General features: G+C 41.1%; 1 protein-coding gene across 1 annotated transcript; it reads right to left on the bottom strand.

Annotated features, from left to right (window-relative positions):
* Nucleotides 1-381: 381 nt before the first annotated feature.
* On the bottom strand, nucleotides 382-20,472 carry LOC149281592 (RING finger protein unkempt homolog). Its single transcript, XM_089499159.1, has 17 exons — nucleotides 20,366-20,472; nucleotides 16,530-16,739; nucleotides 16,029-16,205; nucleotides 15,406-15,536; nucleotides 14,902-15,037; nucleotides 13,145-13,262; nucleotides 10,393-10,477; nucleotides 10,090-10,232; nucleotides 9,470-9,517; nucleotides 8,518-8,703; nucleotides 7,413-7,478; nucleotides 4,563-4,737; nucleotides 4,141-4,242; nucleotides 3,703-3,888; nucleotides 2,574-2,755; nucleotides 861-1,118; nucleotides 382-540 (listed from the first exon to the last, which is right to left on the bottom strand). Exons 1-17 carry the CDS (start codon nucleotides 20,470-20,472, stop codon nucleotides 382-384), a joined length of 2,469 nt encoding a protein of 822 aa, XP_089355285.1.
* Nucleotides 20,473-20,993: the final 521 nt, after the last annotated feature.

Genomic DNA, 20,993 nt, shown 5'->3' with positions numbered 1-20,993 from the left:
TTTGAAATAGACGATGCCTCTGACGTATAAGTAAGAGTCCAAGGCATGTATGGTTTTTTTGCTTCATTTTTTTTTTTTTTTTAAAAGAATTCTGCCAGAAAGTGATCCATTTTTAGGAGCTAAAAATGGAAATACAAAATTTCGACTGTCCCCACGAATGTTGAAGAATAGCAACAGGGCAGGCTCTTTAAATCTCCGTTTCATTTTCAGAGTCTCCCTCAATAGAAAAAAAATGTAGACTTGAAGAAGCAAGTTTCTAAGGAATGGAAAAGTCATGTTTAAAAGTGCTTAGTTTCACTAGGATTTCACTGTATGAATATATATTTATATAATTGTATATAAAATGGAGTTCTGAATAGCCTGGGTCCAGGCAGGCTATGGTCATGGTTGCAGAATAGGGGCAATGCTGGGCTTACAGGCTGAACAATCGCCACATTCTGTTGCACATACTTCGCACAGCATCGCATGTTGGCACTGTAACATTGTCCTGTTTTGTTCCTGGCATTTATGGCATTTTGTTGATTGGAGCTGGAACACTGCCTGTAAATGAAGAAAGCATTCGGTGTTAGAATGCAGAAGACAGAAAGCCTCTGGGAAAAGTATATACAGGGACATTTACAAACAGGAGTGCGCAGACAGATGTGAAAAATGCATGCAGATGCCTCAAGCTTTAGAAGCAGGTAAATATAACCTAAAGGATTCAGGGTAAATTCTGACTTTAAGGCATTCACAAATGTACGTGTTTGATAATAATAATAATACCCTAGCTATACTCAAGAGCAAGAAATAAGCAGCATGACAGAAAAAAACAAATTACCACTGGTGGAATATTTGGTTGCGACCCTACCCCTGAGTCTGACCTTGTCGACTCTTTCCAGGCTTGTGTGTAGTTGCTTCTGGATGCTGTAGAGTGTATTAAGGGGTAGACCTTCTAGCTCTGTCAGAGAGCTGTGCAATTTTGAGTCTTGTGTTCCTGGGATTCTTTCAAGCTCTTCTTGCAATTTTTTAAGCTGCATCTCCAGAGCATCTCTTTGCTCGCGAGCTAACTCACACTCTATGCTAGCTGCTGTGGCTCGCTCATTGGCCTCCTCTGCTTCTTTCTTCCACGCATCACAAGCCTGAAATGAAAAAAAGGATTACAAAAATAAATGCTAAAAATTAACTAAGCTGACAAAGTCTGTGTGTAGAGTAAGATGCACTCCCTTTACAAAGGCTTCGTGCCATTTTATAGCCATTTTCATAAACACAGAAAGCATGTTATTACTATGTATTGATTTATGCTCATCATATGCTACAGCACTGTACAATGGTTAAAAATGATATAGCAAGTAGTGCATAACATAGCAACTGGACTTCCAGAAACAAAATGATAAGGAAGGCCCAGCTCAAATGAGTTTACAATCTAGAAGTAGAGACTGACAGCAGAAAAGATGCTAGGAATAATGAGGGGGAAGTAGGTGGCAGGAGGAGAGTTAACATATCAGTAGAAAAGTTTCTTTACCAACTGGCGAGAGCAGAGCAATAGGAACGTAACAAGAATTAATAGTGCATCTAAGTCAGATGCAGAATGAGACCTCTGCCACCTATGTTCAGCAGCAATGTCGAAGATCTCAGGTTAGTGTCATGTGCCAGGGTTGGAAACATGAGCCTTGTGAAGGGCGAGTAGTGGTTGGGGCTACATCCCCAAAAGCAGATCGAAGGATGGAATTATAGAGAGAGAGGTAGCCAAGTTAGGGCAGGACATATTTGAGATGGAGAGGTAGTAGATTGGTTGAGATTGCTGGATGATGAAAGCGTTAAGAGCCAAGGGAGAGGTTGTTGGGAGGAATTGGAAGTAGGAGACAAGGATGAGAGGCCAGGATAAAATGTGGTGGCCAGAGATGGGGAATGAAGAGTTGGTGATTGAGCACATGCTAGAAGAGATATGGTCCAGAGTGTGTCATTGTTAGAGAAGGAGCTAGTCAATGGGTCAAGCCCAAAGGAGAAGATAATAGAAAGGAATAAAGATGCCACGGGACTCGAGGGGGTGTCTAGTGGAATGTTGAAGACACCAAGGTTGCGAAAGGGAACATCAGAGGAAAGGAAACAGGAAAGCCATGACTAGAGGCAGTTGGATTAATGATTGAAGGGGCCTACAGGTCCTTCTTTCTTCTTTGCCGCCTGCTTGCCTGATTGGTAAACTCCTTTTTAATGGCATTTAGGAAATTGTCACTAAAGTCAGTCTAAACATAAGGGGATGTCTCATGAGTCAACCGATTATTCCTATATAAAATCAGTCACATGGGGGTGAGAGAGGAGGATAACAGGCTACTAATCATTCAATGTAGACAAATCACAGGACGAACAAAAAGAATGATTGTGATATTATGCAATACCTGAATAATTAAGCAGTAAAGCCAGCAACGATCCAGACAACAGACTTAAGTAAATGAAAAAGGTGGAGTACATAAACAATAGCACCAGACATGTTCCATATATATATATATATATATATTAATATATATACTCCAAATAGAATTCTCTGTCATATCGCTCTTTAATACAGAACTATAAACACCATTGTGTTTTAGTACCTGCTTTGCTTGCTTCCAGGAGTCCTCCCATTGTTTTATGGTACTGGTGGCCTCCTCTAACTCCTGACGAAGCCTCGCTAGCTCAGCACCACCTGGGCCAGAAAGAAAGGCAGGAGATGTCCCTGGAGAGTAACTGCCAGACACAAAGTGCTCCCATATACTGTTGCTCATTCCATTAAGACCTGCAAAGCCAATGAAAGGTTAACAGTGAAAGACCACTGCACACGTGCATATTAAACCATAGATAGCAAGAAATATAGCAAGGAATATCGATGCTTGCAGATTTTATTATATACATTTACACTGTATATACATTTATTCACATTTAGAAAAATTGCTACAAATAATCAAATTGAATAGTATTCAATTTAGGAATAACATTCAGGATCACTACAAGGCAATTTTAAAGGGAACATGCATTCTTATACGTGGCATAATTATATACTGTTAGTGGGTTGGCGAACGCGATCCAATACTGCAGAGAACGAGCCCGCCAAGCTGAACACAGTCTATGCCACACCACCGGAATCCATTTTCACTTTATTAGGTAGCGACAAACATGGAGGACAATCAGCAGGGAGAAGAAGACTGGCCTAACGCGTTTTGAGCCTCGTGGCTCTTAATCATAGGCTGAATTTGTAAGTTTTCAAAACACATTATATAGACCCGGAAATGGAAGTTTAAGGGAGGCGTCAAATCACCAGCGAACCCTTTTGTGAGGCACGTGGTACATGAATAAATATTGGTAAATAATATAAACTAATTATTATGTAAACAAATATATAAAATAAAGGAAAAATGTTGATGAAAAACAGTTTCAAAGTTACGAGCTAACGTTAGGTAAATGTTTTTGATACGATAACTGCAATATTTACCAGTCAGCACCAATTTATTAACCTTAACATTATTATATCCAAGGACGTTTATGTTATGATGTATGTGCTCAGTTGAAAAAAAGACAAAGCGAAAGCACAAAAATTGCTCTGGTTCTTAAGGGGTTAATGTAAGTTCCTGGTATAAATAGTTGCATAAATTATCTGACTTGCTGTGTCAAACAACCCTTTAAAAGAAAATGAAAGGCAGGAACGTAGATTGCTTTTTCGCACACTACCCGGTTCCTGTTACTCACCCAGTGAGCCATGCGCAGACGTGCTGAGAAAGGTGTTGTCAGACTGGCTGTGTGTACCTGCAGTCTGGTGGAGGAAGTGAGAAGACAAGGTGACTGGAGGGGATGGAGAGGTGGAGTGGAAAGATGCTGAACTGCCTAAAGATCCAGGTATATTCACAGGAGCAGAGCTCTGCATTAGGCTGCCACCTATAAACGACAAAACCAGTTACACTGGGAGTCGGAACGAACATACAAACATTCTAAAAAACGCTTTCAGGATTCGTCTACATACTCACAGGTGGATCATAGAAAGGCACATTGCCACCAGTTAATGATCATTTTTTAAGTTGGTAAATGGCTATATGATAAGGAATTCCTTTAAGAATGTATGTAATTCTCTTAAGAAAAGCAAAACCCTACTGTTTAAGATGTCCATCTATTGCAGGTGTTTTTAATTACCAATCATGATTCCTCCTGAGGATGAAGCTGTGTTACTATCAAAAGATTTCTCCAGGGCAGCCACCCCAAATTCATTTAGATCCAGATCATCCAGAGCAGATTCTGGGGGAAGAAGCACAAATGTTATTAGGATTATGCCGGCAAAAGAAATCGCAAACGCTCTATGACTATAGTTGGACAGCAGCGATCTCAGCGGAGAGGTATTTACAAGTATTTATTTATTGTGCACGCTAAATCTTTTAATGTTTACACAGAACTCACTAACCTAATAAAAGGGAAGAGGTTTGTCACACCGGATAGCTGGCAGTCTCTGAACATCTTCCGCCGTTTGTCTGCAGCCAAGTTTGTTGTAACCCAAAAATATTGTTGCCTGTGTGTATTAAAACTTCGATGTACCACTGGAAAAGAAAGATTGGTCTTACCTATGACAGACTCCACGGTGTCACTGGTTGGGTAGAAGGGAAGTGCGTTGGCATTCATACCAGGGGTACCACTTGTGGCCGCAGGACTTGGTGGTGTGGCAGCCAGGCTAGACGTTATACTGGAGGAGATGCTAGAGGTGAGGGGGCTGCCCATGGGCATTATTGCTAGGGCCTCCTACGGTAAAAGAGCAAAAGAGTGAATTTATCAAACAAGAAAGGTACTTTCAACAAAAAAAAAAAGGGACAGTCTGTGTTGCCGTCTAATAATACAAAGTAGTAGTAGCCAATGAGAACGCCAAATTGTCAACATAAACACAAACATTACATTTCAGATGGATGATTGATGACACAAAGGGAGCGAACAAAAGATCCTGAAATAATTATTGTACTGTTGGTCAAAAACCTTAAGAGTGGCCTACACCTTGATGTTTGATCCTATCTTGCAGACCAGATTATTAGATGGGTAATAAGTCATTCATATGATATTTAAGCAAAATGTGTACATGTAAAAAAATAATACTTGGACAAAAAAACAAATTAACCCCTTTGTTTTTTTCACACACATTTTACTTCATGTATGAATTAACAGCTCCTGGTATATGTTGCTGTCACACAACACCCCAATATGTGTTTAGCAACATCTCCCGAGTACAGTGATAGTTTGGGGGCTAAAAGGCCACATTTGGGACAGTGTGCATTTTTCTTAGGACATTGTTGAACCCGGCCAATTCAATTTACCTCATTAACCAGACATCAACAGTAATTTTTTTTTGGGGGGGGGGCTTCCCCTGATGGTTATCAGTGGGAAATTATTTTTACATGTTACCATTTCCCCCCCCCATTTATTTTACTAACCACATTGTGATTAGAAAGCTGGGCTTCATTGACTTGCATGGTTGAATGCAGTACCTGAGTTCTCAGGTGGGTCTGGAGAAAAGTGAAACTTTTTAGACTTCTTTATTTTTTTAAAGGACGCGCCACCAGCAGTGGCGGTTGTGACCGCTTTTCGGAGCGGTCATAGGGCATCCTGGGGTGGGTGTTCTGTGTCGCCAAATGCTTCGCTATCGAGGCTTTTCAGCAACACCATTGAAGTTTAAGAGGTGATCATTGATCGCCTCCTAAACTCTTAACATGGGCGTCCTGCTGACAAATGGGCGTCCTGCTGACAAATGGGCGTCCTGCTGACAAATGGGCGTCCTGCTGACAAATAGTTTGTAACGATGCTCAGAATGAGCACCTGTACAACGTTCCACAAGGAATGCCTGATTGCACAGCAAGACATGCCTTTTGGTAGGTCTCACTGCCAACGCTAACCAGAAGGTCACTGGAGGAAAAGATAGACTTGGGATTGCTCCCCTGCTGGATGATTGTATGCCTTGCAATCAGCAATGCAAGTCTATGGAGCCTTGCTTGCTAATTACAGTGTGATCAATGCAGGGGAGGAGTAAGTGAAGAGTGAGAAATAACACAAGTAAAAAACTAAATATTACAGTGAGCTCAGCGATGTGTTACCCCATGTTTAAGATGCACCTTAGGGCCCAAAAATTAGACTTATCATGCCCAGGTTCCAGGATGAGTGTGATGTTAGCTATGCTGGAATCTGGGTATGCCTGGGCATGATAGGAGTGTTATTGCTGTTAGCAATCTTGTATATTTAATATAGCAATCACACTCCTATTATGCACAAGCAGCCAATACATGCACATCAATTTCAGCCTCTCTGTGCCCTGCCCCCCTACTTACACATCCATGCTATCACACACACATTCATTCATTTACATATTCATTACCTCATTCGCGCATACTCGTTCATATATCCTCCCCCACCCTTACCTGGACTGCAGATCTTCCGGTGCTGCCTGGGCGGAACAAGAGACGCTGCTGAGCAACACAGAGGTATGCAGCAGGGCCCTTGCAGATTATTTTTTTTGGCAAAAAAAACCCTACAACCACTGTATAAGACGCACCCCAAATTTTTCACAAAACGGTGCGTCTTATACATGGGGAAATACGGTACATCCCTTTGCCCTATATGAATTTTACATGTACTAAATACAATCTTACTATGTAAAGGATTGATCTGACCCTGTAGAACATAAAAACAAATGTATGTATGTGGGGTATTTCTAATCAGGGGATGTGGGCTGCAAAGTTAATAAGGGGAATGGAACAAACCTTAGTTATGAAGATTAGAAAAGTTGAATTTGTTTACATTTGAAAAAAGTTGTCTTGGAGAGGATATGATACAATTAAATACAGAGACAATACCAGACGCTCAAAGATCTGATCTCATTTATAGGAAAGTGCAAAGCACAGGTCATTCAGACTTTCGAAAAATTAATTTTCACTTAAAACAGCGAAAAGGGTTCTTTACAGTAAGAACAATAAATATGTGGAATTCAATAGATATCTTAATGTATTGGCTAGATGATTTTTTTAACACGAATATTCAGTGATTTTAGTTGGTTATAAAGGTCAGGATAAGTTATACCTTGCTGATCCTGTGATTTGGAATCATTATATTAAAACTGACAATTCACAAAATGGACAATAACCTTAACACACCTTAAGACATTCTAGTGCAAAAGTAGGATCTGATCTTACAAACTATGATGGAGAGGCAGCTAAGCTAATACAGAAATATAGGTTACAGGCTTTCTGAAAATATGCATTTTTTTTTTAAATTACCTTTTCAGTTTAAAAGTGCAGTCAGTCTGTCTCATTATAAGGAATCTCTAAATAACAATAATAATAATAATAATAATAATATAATCTCTAAAGGCTCATCATGAAGTTACTCCTGTTTGCAATCCATATTAAAATATTATCGTTTCTGCCCTCCTTCCTTACCTGTTTGCACTGCAGAATTGGCTGCTCCTGATTTCTGTGTTCCAGGGAGTGCTGTTTTAACTTTGTCTACATTAGAAAAACAAACACAATGGACTTATTCAGTGATCTAGCAATAAGCCATTCAGTTCCAAACGGCTGGTCCACGCAGTTCTGGAAACAGCAAGAGAACACAAGCACAACAGAGCTACACAATCTAAAAACATTCCCCTGGAGCTGAATCATTAATGGAAAAACGTAGTAAACGAAGTAAGCTGTTTATTAGTAAAACCGGGACTAAAGACACCTTCAGACAAAAATCTATCAGCAGAGCGTCTGAAGTGAAACGCAGGGGCTGATCTGGAAAAAATGGCTGCTATTTCAGACAATGATTGCCTGCTGATATCTGTCAGTTTGGGGCTTCTAATTATGTACATAACTGACAGCCTGTTTATTGCGCACTTAATGCATTATAATTAAAAAAGGGTAGGGGGGATTAAAAAAAAACCCCCCAAAAAACCACACTTCTTGTGAGTTGGTTTGGGATAAAACCAAAGGGAGGGAGGAGCAGCAAAAAGTTGTTATTTTTGTTCTGCCTCCAGACAGGATAGAGGATATAACCGTGAAAAATAGGGGAGAAATGTGCGTTCTGTACAGCAAGGGTCTTAGAATACTAGAAAGCACTTCCTAGTGTAGACCCAGATTGCGTGGATACTTTGATGTTTGGCCTGGATTCACTTCTGGCAAGTAAACATATCGGTGTTTGTTTTAAACAGCGGGAGATGAAGGAACATTATGACTGCTTACGAGACAAAGTAATGGTCCCTTTCCTCAGCAAAACTGCCATAAATGTAATTTATCAATTAAGAAAAAACCTTGAGAGGGACGAAACTGTTGTACAAGTCAATATATTAGGGAGATGTTTTAGGCAGGACTTATGGTAGTTTGTCTCAGTCTGTCAATCCTAGAATCCTGAATACATATGTATTGTAATAAGCACTGCATAAATTGTTTGCGTTATTTTGTCTTTGTAATTGTATAGCGGATATGTAATTATTTTTCCAAATGAGCAGAGCACAGACTAACAAGCAAATAACATCTCAGGATTTGCAAAAAAAAGGATGCTGACCTGGCTTTTGAAGCTTTTGAGATACTCGGCTCCTACGGAGTCCTCCCGTTCACATCCAGGGGCTTTCTTATAGTTACTAGATAGGTCAGAATGGAAGCCCAAACTATCCAGGCTGTGCGGTTTCCCCAGGGATCCAGGAGGAGAGCCACATGGGTTTGTCGGACTTCCTAAGCTGGCGCACAACATCTGTGAAACAGGGAACAACTGGCGGCTTAGAATAAAACCACAGGAGTTTGATTTACTACTTTACAGAAACGACGTAGACTCTTGGAATGTTATTTACATTTAACATGATTAACATTGTATAAAAGTTTGTGAAATACTGTCAAATCACAGGTATAATACAGATATAACTGGGGGGCAGGTTAGGAAATAAAAACAAGAAATGCATTTTTCTCAATCATAGTTTTTATTAAAATGTGAAAAATAGTTTACATGTGAAATATTTACTGGTAAAACATTTTTAGGTACTAAAACCTAGTTTAAGAAATATTGCGTTTGGGTTCTTTAAAATATAGCTTATTATTATGTCATAGTAAATGTTGTATTCTGCTGTTATTTTAAATAAACAAAAACATTTGCATATTGTTTTTTTTTTTAATCTGATAATAATCGGCCAACTAATCGATTATGAAAATAATAGTTACAGCCCTACTGAGAAGCATCTTTGACTTCCAGGTGAAGGCTGTTGATTTTTTTATTTAACTCTTTCAATGCTGGTGCTTTCAAAGCGGCTGGTGATCCATAGGATCCCAGCCTCTTTGTGACTTGGCCCCTATAAGCATTGGAGAGGTATAAACAAAGTGTGTATAATACCCGAGATTTTACAGTAAGTACAAATGAAATAGTGGGAGTTTAAAATAATCAGAAAATAGCCACACTAGCCAAAATGTATATCTGTGGAAACACCATCACTTGCTTGCAAGGTACCTGCACTGGGAGAATTACTTACTGTAGCTGATGTTGGACTAGTGGGAAGATGACCCATTTTTCCCCATACCTTTGAACAAGAGAAAAGAACTTTTAAAAAATAAGTAGTCATTTATCTATTAAGTCAAAATGCCAAATAAGCCATTGTTTGCTATAAACCTGAATGTTTTAGGTGTGTGGTAGTAACGACGAATGCTGTAATCTGTAAATAGTATACCGTGGGTTTCACTCTCCGTATTTCTCTAAACTAAGTTTCGTTTCATCTAATGTTTAGATGATTTGTCAATTTGATGTCTTATTGCTCCATAAAAAGTATTGACACTATACAAATAAAACACAAATTACAATAATCTATCATAACCAAACATATTATCATTTCAATTAATACTAAGAAAGGGTGGGTGGCTTTCTAGCAACAGTCATTCAAAGTTGGAATATTTTGCTTGCGTTTGAAATCATTTTTTTGCCTTTTTGAGACAATGTTAGATAAAACTAGAACTGTCTTTTTTTCACCTTGAGTAACTGTCTTTATCAGTAGAATTTCAATGAATATTACCTCACTGGTATGATACAAAAAGGTTGTATGTCACATAAAGCAGGAAACTGTAAATGGCGGTTTTATGATAGAATGTAATTACATACGTTGCTGAAATCCGGAGCATGCGGGCTGGAGGGACTCACGGGAACAGAGTCTCCTGCCGCTGATGGCATATACATAACAGGTCCAGTTTGTGTTGGGCTTGAAACAGTAGAGGGTGACTGCAGATCATCGCACAGAAGGGACTCTGAATAGTAAGAGCAAATATTAAAGTTAAAATAAATCCATTTCCAGCTTAGTTGGTTTACATGGTAAACAGTATAAAAAATAAATGTGTCCTGGTTTGGGTTTTTACCCACTTAAAAATAACTACGTAGACGGACATTGTAGTTAAGACGATAACATACGTTCCACGTGTGCGAAGGCACAGAATGGCCCACGTGGGCAGCTCCCAGACTGTTGCATGTCGTTGCATTTAGTTGATTTGTAGATCTGGAAGAAAACAGACAGACAACCACATTAGGAGGTGTGCGAGTTAGAAAATGCTTATCAGATAATTTGTTTTTCTTGTCATTTCCGGGAGCATAGGAGATAGCTCTGCCTATCCAGGGCAGGAGATTATAACATCCCCAGAACCTCCCCTTAACCATCAGTGAAAAAGACAAGACAGATTAAGCAAAACAAAAAAAAACAACTATTTGGGTGGGACAGAAATTGCTACCAGGAAGCGGCAAGGAAAAGAAAATTTCAGGTAAGAATTTACTGTTTCCAAATCACTCCTAGTAGCATATCACAAAGACAAAGGCTGGGCTAAGAAATAACAGCCTCCAACACTCTTGTGCCAAACCTGGCATCTTCTACGGAAGAGGTCTCCAGTCGATAATGTTTCACAAAGGTGTGCACACTCTCCCAGACTGACGCTCTGCAAATCTGGTCCATGGAGACCCCGGCTGCCTCTGCACAAGATGTCCAGACAGCCCAAATGGAACGAGCTCTAAGTCCCGGGGGAAGATCCTTCCAGTGGCCTTATAAGTCTCTGAAATTGCCAGGACAAGCCGCCATGCTATTGAATTCCTGGAAATAGTCCTTTCTAGCTCCAGCAAATGAAACAATCAGATTAGATGACCGTATTCAAGAAGCATTTCTCAGTAGATAAATCTTTAGAAACCTGTGGACGTCCAGGCGGCGAAGCTGGCCCTCTTTGTCATTCTTAGGGACAGAAAATCAGCAAAACAATGTCCTGCTGAAGATGGAAATGATAGAACACCTTGGGTATACACTCTGGAAGAGTAGGCAGAACTACTCTGTCTTCAGAGAATTGAAGATACTGCTTCAATGTAGAGAATGTCTGGATCTCTGCTACCCTTCTTAATGATGTACGAGCCACCAACAGAACCGTCTTTAAAGATGGCTAATCTTTAAAATAAAATTTAAAAAAGACTTCCTCCAAAAAAGGTCCAATTCATCCTAATGGCCTGCATGAAATGCTTGATCCAGGAGTGTAGAGCCAGGTTTTCATTCAGGAAGGCAGTTAGAGCTGCAACATGGACCTCCAAGGCACACTATAAGAAGTCTAGATTTTCCAAATCTTGACGATGTGTAGATTGGTAATCTGTTTCCTGCTTCCCATCGTGGTGTCTGCAACTTCGTTGGAGAGACCAGGGAGGATTAATTTCTCCCTTTTAAAAACCCTGCTGTCAACTTCAGGTAAATAGGATTTGGATAGAGGACAGGCCTTTGTCGTAATAAGTCTGGTTTGACCTCTAATCTTTTCGGTTATATCATGGATAAAAAAAGGGGGTAGAGCAGGAAAGACATAACCCATCCCAAAGTTACACCTCTGGGAGAAGGCCTTCTGTTGCCAGGGAGAAGAATAGATCAAACTTCCTGTTGTCTACATCTGGCACATCCATTCTTCAGTGATACTCAGAAATTATTTTCCAGAGTCTGTTCCGCGGGGACCGTAGGGCTTTCCGAATAGCTAGCAACTCCAGCAGGTTGATGTAGAGATGACTCTCTTGGGCTGACCAGAGGCCCTGCCGAAAATCCTCCTCCAGGGAGGCACCCCAGCCTTTCAGGCTGCTGTCCGTAGAAATGACAACCCAAGCTGGTTCAGTCCACTGCCAGCCTGCTTCCAGTTTTCTCTACAGCCACCTCCTGAAGGGGTAGCGTACTCTTGCCTCGACACTGAGGCATTCAGCAACACCAAAAGCAAATAAAAAAATGCAGAGGCCCCATATGACTACTCCTAGGAGCGATCGTACTCACCACATTGAAAGGCTATATTAGTGTTATTACTATATTCAATTATGGCGTTTATACATTTTTTTAAAAAAGCGAGTAGGAGGCGAGCGACAATTACTACCACAAAGTTTGAGAAGGGCTGGTAGAAAAGTAGTGCATGGAAAGAGTTAAAATACTAGCATTTGAAATACCCTGAGGTGTCTTATTTTCAAAAATATATGGTTTGATAGGTATAAATTGAACTGACCATCTTCAAAGATGTCCCAAATAGGACATGAGAGCAGAAAAACCACCATAATCTTCCTACCTGGCAGCCTGCATTTAGCTTGCAGATGCTGCCCTCGGCAGACATGGAAGCAATCACATGAGTGCACCGGAAGTGCATCATTTGTCACAGCAGAGTAGGCAATCCGGAAGGCGCCATATCCTGCATCTCGCTCCCCGTGCTAGAGCCTGAAAGGTGCGCCACGACGCCCGCCCAATGGCTCAGCGGTAGGTACTAGTCCTCCCTGGGACCTCCGCCCTGGAAACAGCAGCCCTCCCATATGCCGATCAGGGCAGGCAAGGTAAAGGCTCTTCCGCTTCCCATAGCGGGTAGACAGCCAGGACCATGGCGCTCTACCACGAGCTACAAAGCCCCGATTGAGCAGTCCTCCCACGGACCGACTGGGGCAGAAAGGTAAGGGTTCTCCCGCTTCCCATAGTGGGTACAGAGAGCCAGGACCACAGAGCTCTCATATAAGCTCTTGGAAACTAAAAAAGGGGGATGCTGCGCCTACCAAGGATATGGCAGTAAAAACACTGGGTTGAGGAGAGGTTCTAGGGATTTAATAATTCCCTGTGCTACCTGGCTAGGCAGAGCTATTATCAGGCTACCCGGAGCGACCTGGAAAATCAACTGGGGAATTTCTCTACCTCTGGGTGGAACTGCTGTTCCGTGCGAGTGTGGCAGTACTGACAAGAGTCCCCGCTTTCACACTTGCTGGGATCTCCCCATTCATCTCCATGTTTCACATTTGGGCATGGGGAAGACCTGTTGTAAAGAGAAACATTACTAACGCACAGTTTTATCACGCAGAAATTGAGACAAATCTAATATGTTCGATATACCCTTAAGAGCTCTTTAAAAAAAGTAGTTTATCTAGCTTGAAAGCAAGAATGACAAATAAAATGTTGTCAATGGTGCCAACAGTTCAGGGGGATCCAAGCATTGCCTTAAGTAGATTTACTTATGCTTAATAAAAAAAAGTTACTAATTGTATTGAAAAAGGGCATTTTGGGGATTTGGGATGCATTGCTTTTTAGTCATTTATTTTGAAAGCTATTTGCTTGCGATGAAATAATCATTGAAACTTTAATATTCATGTGTATGCAATATTCTACGCCATATGGATAATGTATAATCATGGTCTGTATTAACAAATGGGGTGCGACTATTAGACTAAGATCCAGATCCCCTGCAGCGCTGCAGGGGACCTGGATCCTCCTGTCTGGTGACCTCAGCAGCTGCCATCACTTACACCTGTGTCTATCACCGAGCGCTGGCGAAATTGCTCGCAGCAGCAGAGGTTTGTCTACACGCACCGCGCATACCTTCCCCGCCTGCCAGAGAGGAGAATTCCCCACAGAGCTACGGGGAATTCTCTTCTCTGCCAGCTGGCGAACATCCGCTCGATGAACGCAGACAACCCCCGCTACTGCTTGTACTTCCACCGTAGCTTCTATGATGCAGCACCAGCGTTACATGACCTTTCCGGTGCTCACAGAAGTTCCAGCAAACACCCGCTACCCCCATCAGACACCCGCTACCCCCATCAGACACCCGCTACCCCCATCAGACACCAGGGAGTCAGAAGCACTGGTAAGTGGAGTGGAGTGAGGGTGGATGGCATAAGGCTTTTCTGGAGGCAGTGCCCCTAATATGCCTTTTAACCCCTGTATGCCACTCTGCCTCCAGAAATGCCTTATACCCCCCATATGCTACTCTTTCCCATGATATGTATTTTAACCACCTATATGCCAGAGTGGCATATAGAGGGTTAAAAGGCATAGCATTGGTCACAGTGGCATTTAGGGGGTATAAGGCATTTCTGGAGGCAGAGTGGCATATAGGAGGGTATAAGGCATATCAGGCAGGCAGAGTGGAATATCGGGGGAATAAGACATATCTGGGGGCAGATAAAAGGAAATAAAAACAAAAAAAATATTTTTCCCAATCATAGCTTTTATTAAATATGAAAAAAGTTTACATGAATATTTACTAGTAAAACTTTTTTTCCTATAGGGTCGTCTCATAGTCAGGCTTTTTCCTTTTTCTAAATTAATATTCAGATTTTAGGGGGGGGGGCGTCTTATAATTAATACGGTAATACAGAAATTACTACATGATAAAAGGGGAAGCATCGTGTGTTTTTTTTTTTTCTAGATTCATTGGGCAAATCCCTCGACCATGGCCAATTCTGGTATTTTGTTTTGCATTAGTATTTTGTTAAACATAAAATACATGGTTTACTTAGAAACAATGGTATTTTAATCAGATTGAAATACATTAATTCGATATGGACTACGGCATACCTGGTATAAAAATTGAAGAAAAGAAAAACTATATATCTAGTGCACCAGCAGAAAACAATAAAACTTTGGGTCAATAATTAAAGTTTTGTGTTTTGCACCTGTATTTGTTTTGACGTGGACTCCTTCTCCTGTCTTTGCTGTTGTGGTAGTACGGGCAGGCATAGCCTTGACGGCACAGTCGGGGAGGTTTTTTACATTGTTCTGTCTTGTAATGGCCAAGGACATATGTGGTATCTATAGAACAAGAAATCAAGGTTAAGGGTTTTGTTTCGGAGACGTCTTCAGTGACTTTTACTTTCCCAGTCACATTGTTAATGACCACATTGGGAGCCATCTCATATTAGACAAAGAAATGTCAGTCTGCTGTTTGACTGTAAAGCTTCGGTAGGGACCTTAAACTGCCATTGCAAAGAACTTAAAACGTAGACATTAAATATTACACAGACATGCTCTATTTTTTTTTTATTTTTTTTTTTTTTTTTACAAAAAAGATCTTCACTTTTCTTCTATATAGAGAAGTTTTTTGTTTTAATTCCCAGTACAAATGACTTACGATTTAAACTAAATGCACTGAATTTTTCGTGTATAGCCGAAGTACTCACCTTGCCAGCGTGGTTCTTCTCCCAGGATTTTCTCAATCATGGCATGGCTGGCAGCAACAGCCGTTTGCCCCTCTATTGCTCCATCTAAAGCCGGCTGCCCATTCTGCAAGGCTTCCATTGCCTGCAACTCCCTACAGGTGAGAGAACGCATTTGCAAACATTTGAAATAGTTGCACCTGTTCAATGCTGACCCATCTTTTCACTACTGAAGAACTGCTGAGCTGACAGACATGCTGTATTACCAAAAACATTTTCTGGTAAAGTCAACAAATTAAATGCAGAATTTGATGTCATATTATGGTTAAAGGGACTAAGTAGTCACTTAATTTGTAAAGGCAAAGTACACTTTGCATGGTGTCAATTGCATTTCATTGCATGCATCAATAAAGTGATAATATTTCCATGAAATTTTTCTACTTTCCTGTCTACATGAGTTGAGCTCACCGCTAAAATAATGCTAAACGCAGGAACCATTTTCAAGCAGTTAAATGCACTTTAGTTCACAATAATCATGGGGGGGGGGGAGTGTTCTTTTAATGGAACAAACGGTTATCATGGTATCAGAAAAGGTATGAGCAATAACCGTGATTAGCTACCTGAGTGTCAGGTAAGCAGGTTCCCACCTGATGTCATACACTGGAGTGCGCAGATCATGGGGGCCATGGGCAAAAGCACAATGCTGCCCATTCTTAGTACAATGACCCTTGGAATCTGTCTCATGGATGCAGATACCAGTCTTGTAGTAGCGCAGGTGGTATCTTCTCTCTGTGTCACCTGTAGTCCTGTGTAGAAAAGGACATCTGGAAAAAACAACGGGTAGGAGAGAGAATGAAGAAAAAATAATGAGTTTCAAAGCAAAAGGGTACTCTACAGGAGGAACTCTAATAACATCCCAACACTCACTTTACACTATCATGTAGCTTACTTTCCAAACGAGGATAATGTGACAGCAAGAGCTTTACAATTCCCTGATGGCACACAAAAATTTGACAAGACACTAACATGCACACACAACTAAAATAATCCAAGGAGCCGTACGCCTGTGACAGCTGCAAGAACCTCCACTGACAAAATCATTTTGAACGTATGATTTATTGGTGAGAAAGTTTGTTAGCGGGACTCACTCATCTCCCTCTGGGCACAGTCCTGTGGTTTCATCGTACTTTGTGCAATAGATGTCTGGACTGTAGTTGAAAGTTCCATCTCTCCTTCTAACAGACCTTCTTCGACGTTGGTTGACAAAGTGCCAGTGGAAACAGGTATAGGGCCGATGTTGGGAACACTTGTGCTGCACGAAAAGGGGACACTGCTCTGTTCTGAATTCTTTCAGGTACCTGCAACAAAAAAGGCATAAAATGAGAACGGGGAGAATAACAGCAAGAAGCTGGAAAAGTAGCCATTTTAGCAGAACCACGAAAACAAAAGCTCACACGGGGGCTCTACGAAGGGCCATTATGGACGCAGCCAAAGGGCTACAGTTTTGGCAGTCAGATAGTAAAACCATCTGCTTTCTGACCTAAATAGCATTTTCGTCGCTGTTATACAAAGCTACGGCACGCTCAGTGAGGAAATTCCTACAGGATATGTATACAGTAATGTAGGTTAGCCTAAAAAATGGTTTTATCCCCTTTTGTTCTAATAAATGTCCTTTATTAAAAGACCTAAAGGCTGGAATTGTTGCCAGTCCATCATTCCTGACTCATTTTTACCTATAACATAGCAAATCTGGTAATGTCTCCTAAGGGCCAGGTATATAAGAATGGGCTCAAGTGGCTTTTATGGAACGACTTTCTCACATCGTCCAAATTTTCATCTATCTTACATATACCGACCCCCACTTAATTGGAAATCCCTCACTGGGATTATGAGTCTACTTGGTCACTTTGCCTGGGCAATTCTCCCTTGTTAGGAGGTATTGGTTATTGTCTTCGTTAAATTTGGATAACGAGATTATCGCTCTGTGGTCTGCCGCGCTGCCTTTTGGTTGGGGGGTTGTGTTGCGTTTTTATTTTCCCCTTGTGTTTTTATACGTATACATGCCTTTATACCTCTCGGATGAGATGTGTCCTTGTACCCGTACCTCATGTAGAAACCTGGGGGATCTCTTCTCCTGTATTGTACTAATAATACTGTTATTATGTGATGGAGCGCTGTTACTATCTGTTGTACTTCTACCTTTATTCTTTGCCGACTATGCCTATTGTCATCAGATTAGCCTTGCACGGATATGTACTACCTTTACGTATAGTAACACTGACATGTCTCATGTATATCTGCCTTTGTTGACATTTCTTCTGTATTGTACGCTATCTCTATTATTATAAATAAAGGTGAATTGAACGGAATTGGTATATGATATTTTGGGTGACAATCACCTCCGAGCAGATTCTTTATGGTAATGCTAATGAAGTCTTCTCCTGCATAGACTTTTGCCACCGTGTCCAGCCGGGCGAGTAACAGCGAGCTATTGTGTTATCGCAGACAGTATGATAAAGAGTCAGGGTGTTTAACTTATAGATTGGATAAAGATACCAGCGCTAGAACACATCAAATGCTTAATATTCTGCTGCCTGAAACATTATGCAAAAACATTGTTTCTTTTTAAAATGGATTTTTAATCCGATCCTAGTAATAAAAATAGTATTTTTTTATTTATTTATTTTTTAACATCAACAATAATATATAGAGTTCCTGCCATTTATTAAACCCCCATTCTAAAAAAGTCATAAGCGCTCCCACCAATATCCACTTCTACCCATTTCTAGTGTGTTGAGAAACCAGGACTGGTGCGTAGGCCGCTCCTCATTAAGCCGAAACCCACGTAACAACGGCTGATTTTATGTTGAGGACTTATTATAGAATTCAGTGACACTTTCTGAAACCGCAATCCATCCTGAAAAAGTGCTCAGTAAGCAGAATAACACACAGTTAAAGTAAAATTTAGGATTAGGCAATGTGTATGGCCTCGAATACAGAAGTACACAATGCATAGCCAGACACCCATTAACAGACATCCAATAAACTAAAGACGATGTTCCACTTGGATAAAACATTTAATAAGGAACACAGTGTGTTACTAAATAACATTAAGCAGAAATGACGATATTATTTCCTCAATAAATGTATACAAGAAGTCAAGAAGCTTTCCCTACACGGCACATTCACGGCACAGGGTCCTGCTCCTGTATAAAATGAAGCTTGTATAGAATTCAATTTGGTTAAGGATAAAGCTTTGTAACAGCATCTACCAAATACCAAAACGTGTACAAGAACACAATGATTCTTCACTACGCAGCGGAGAAGAACAAATCTCTGGCGTCTCTATGCCTTATGGGGGGCAATGGAGTTCTTCTTGCAGGGGCTGAGCTAGTCCTCCAAAAAGCACATGAGAGGAGCTTTCTCAGAAGCCACGCGTTACACAGACTGCGTGCTGATAACGTACCCAAAGCCTACTTTTTTTATCCTATATCATTACAGAAGGACAAATTAACCGATGAAAACAATGGAAAAGAAAAATTTTAAATTTAAAGAAAGTGTGCGCAATCGACCTAAGAAATGAAAATCCAAACACCAAGAGACAGTAAAGGACTTAACCGAGGTTTGTGAGCCCAAACAGTGTGACGCACCACTTGTTATAATGCCTACCCCTTGGTGCAGCGCTACACGATACGATGGCGCTATATTCATCAATAAGTAAGAAAATAAAACGAAGCAAGAAGAATTTCTGAAGCTGGACCCTCCCACAAAATACAGCACTTAATTTATTGTCAAAGAAAGAGAAAAAAATTCCCACACCAATTAATAATAATTATATGTGAATAATAACAATTATAATTCGATATTGGCCTTTTGTATAAAAATTAATTAGTAACCGATAGAGAACAAAGCAGCTAGTCTTGACAATAACAGGACTCCCCAAGAAATAGGGAAAACCTATAAAAAGGCAAAAATAAACTCAAAAGATGGCACTAAGATCAGTATAAAAACAAATATTTTAATAAAAACATACACAAACAACAAGTGTATCCAATAAACACAATCCCCAAGTTAACGACTAAACACGACAAATCCGTTGCCATGGCATTTCTCAGATTATATCAGAGTTAAGAAATATTCCTCTGAGAGTTATAAATATAAACAGTATCGTGGTGAACATTTCTCATATCGCCATGCCAACCACAGAATGGAAAATCCTGTATTCCGCCCCAGAATCAATCATTTATCTCTATTAAAGTCCCCCTTTTGGGTTTCATGATCTCATCAAGCAGCGCAGTCAGCAATTATATATAAAGCTCTTCTGTGTAACAGAGAACCCAAACACTGCACCCTGTAACAATACAACATGAACAAAGGCAAGCATGCGCAGAGATAAGAGTCCAAAATATAATCTTACAGGAGAAGTCAGGGGTTAATAAAGTTGCCCCAAAGACATGATAGAAATAACGCCAAGTTACTGTGTGTGTACGGCTGTATGTAATCCCCCCCCCCCCCCGCTGAGACACACAGGAGGCGGCACGCTTTACGCTGCGATTATTTTTTATTCGCAGACTCGCCTTGTGGTATAACCGACATATTATAAAATACATTTATTGATGGGCGTAGACGGGATTCAGCTCGGTCTCCCGCGATGTTTAAGCATCTACTCTAAAGCCAACAAAGGAAACTTACTAACGCAGCCGAGGACAATGATGTTGGCTCGCTGGCGCAGCGTTACATTGTCTGTGAATGGGAGCCACGAACTAGTGTGTGTCTCGAGGTACCCCTATCCAGGGGCTGCCCCAGCGGGCATCGCATCTCCGGTCATGCCCCGCCCCTCTCTTTAACAACCTTACTTTACAGGTCTGATCGGTTCCCGCCGCCTTCGGCGCGGGATACTGCGCGTGAGTCACGCCGCCAGCTGACGTCAGCCGTCCTGTGTTGTGTCTGTGTGTTTGTTTTGGTTCCCCCCCCCCCTACGTACGTGTAATGCTGGGGCTTCTCCGGCTGGGCCTGCAGCGCTCCGCCGGTAACGGGGGCAGGAGATGTTGAAGAAGCAGACGGAGAGCTAGGAAGAGGCCCCTTCGACATTGTGTGGCCTTCCTCCGTTCCTTTTATCGTAGGCTCTACGCGGAACGCTAGACGGGGGCTAAGCGCGCTTGCGCCGACGCCATCAAAGGATGTGAGAATCGCTCCGCCGACCGCTAGTCGTACTGGCAGTTGTAGTCCACAATCTCAGTTGAGGGCGCTGAAACCTCCGACAACAGCACTACAAAACCCAGTCGTCCTCACAGTTTGTGACCCGGATACGCTTACTTCCGCGTTGCATCCTGGGAATTGTGGTTTTATTTATTTAAACAAACTGGTACATTCGGTAATGCGGAGCATGCAGTCTGCGTTTATAGAAGTTGAAGCTCTGATATAAGAACCCTGGTAGATGTATTTCGATTTTGCCCCGCTTTAGCTTTTCGATATACCTTCTTATATTGTCTGATTTAAAAAATACGTTGTAGTTAAGCTTGTATTATAGAGCCGGTGAAACCAACTATTTCTGCATCAAATAGGTTAGATTTAAGTTTCTTACCAAGTGGCCTTTTGCTTTTGTAGCTGCC

This window comes from Sceloporus occidentalis, unplaced genomic scaffold, assembly GCF_023333645.1.
Source record: "Sceloporus occidentalis isolate IW3139 unplaced genomic scaffold, rSceOcc1.0.p SCAF_130, whole genome shotgun sequence".
In the NCBI taxonomy this organism is placed as follows: domain Eukaryota; kingdom Metazoa; phylum Chordata; class Lepidosauria; order Squamata; family Phrynosomatidae; genus Sceloporus; species Sceloporus occidentalis.
Note: the sequence above shows the minus strand (reverse complement) of the source record. Positions and strands in the feature narration are given on the sequence as shown.

Bases quoted from the DNA above. Each gene is read 5' to 3' on its own strand.
- LOC149281592 (XM_089499159.1), bottom strand. From the start codon at position 20,472: ATGTCGAAGGGGCCTCTTCCTAGCTCTCCGTCTGCTTCTTCAACATCT. The intron at 15,038-15,405 runs GTGAGTACTTCG...CTTGTTCTATAG, and splicing joins AGAAGAACCACGCTGGCAAG to ATACCACATATGTCCTTGGC. The intron at 13,263-14,901 runs GTGCAAAACACA...TCTTTACAACAG, and splicing joins CCACGTCAAAACAAATACAG to GTCTTCCCCATGCCCAAATG.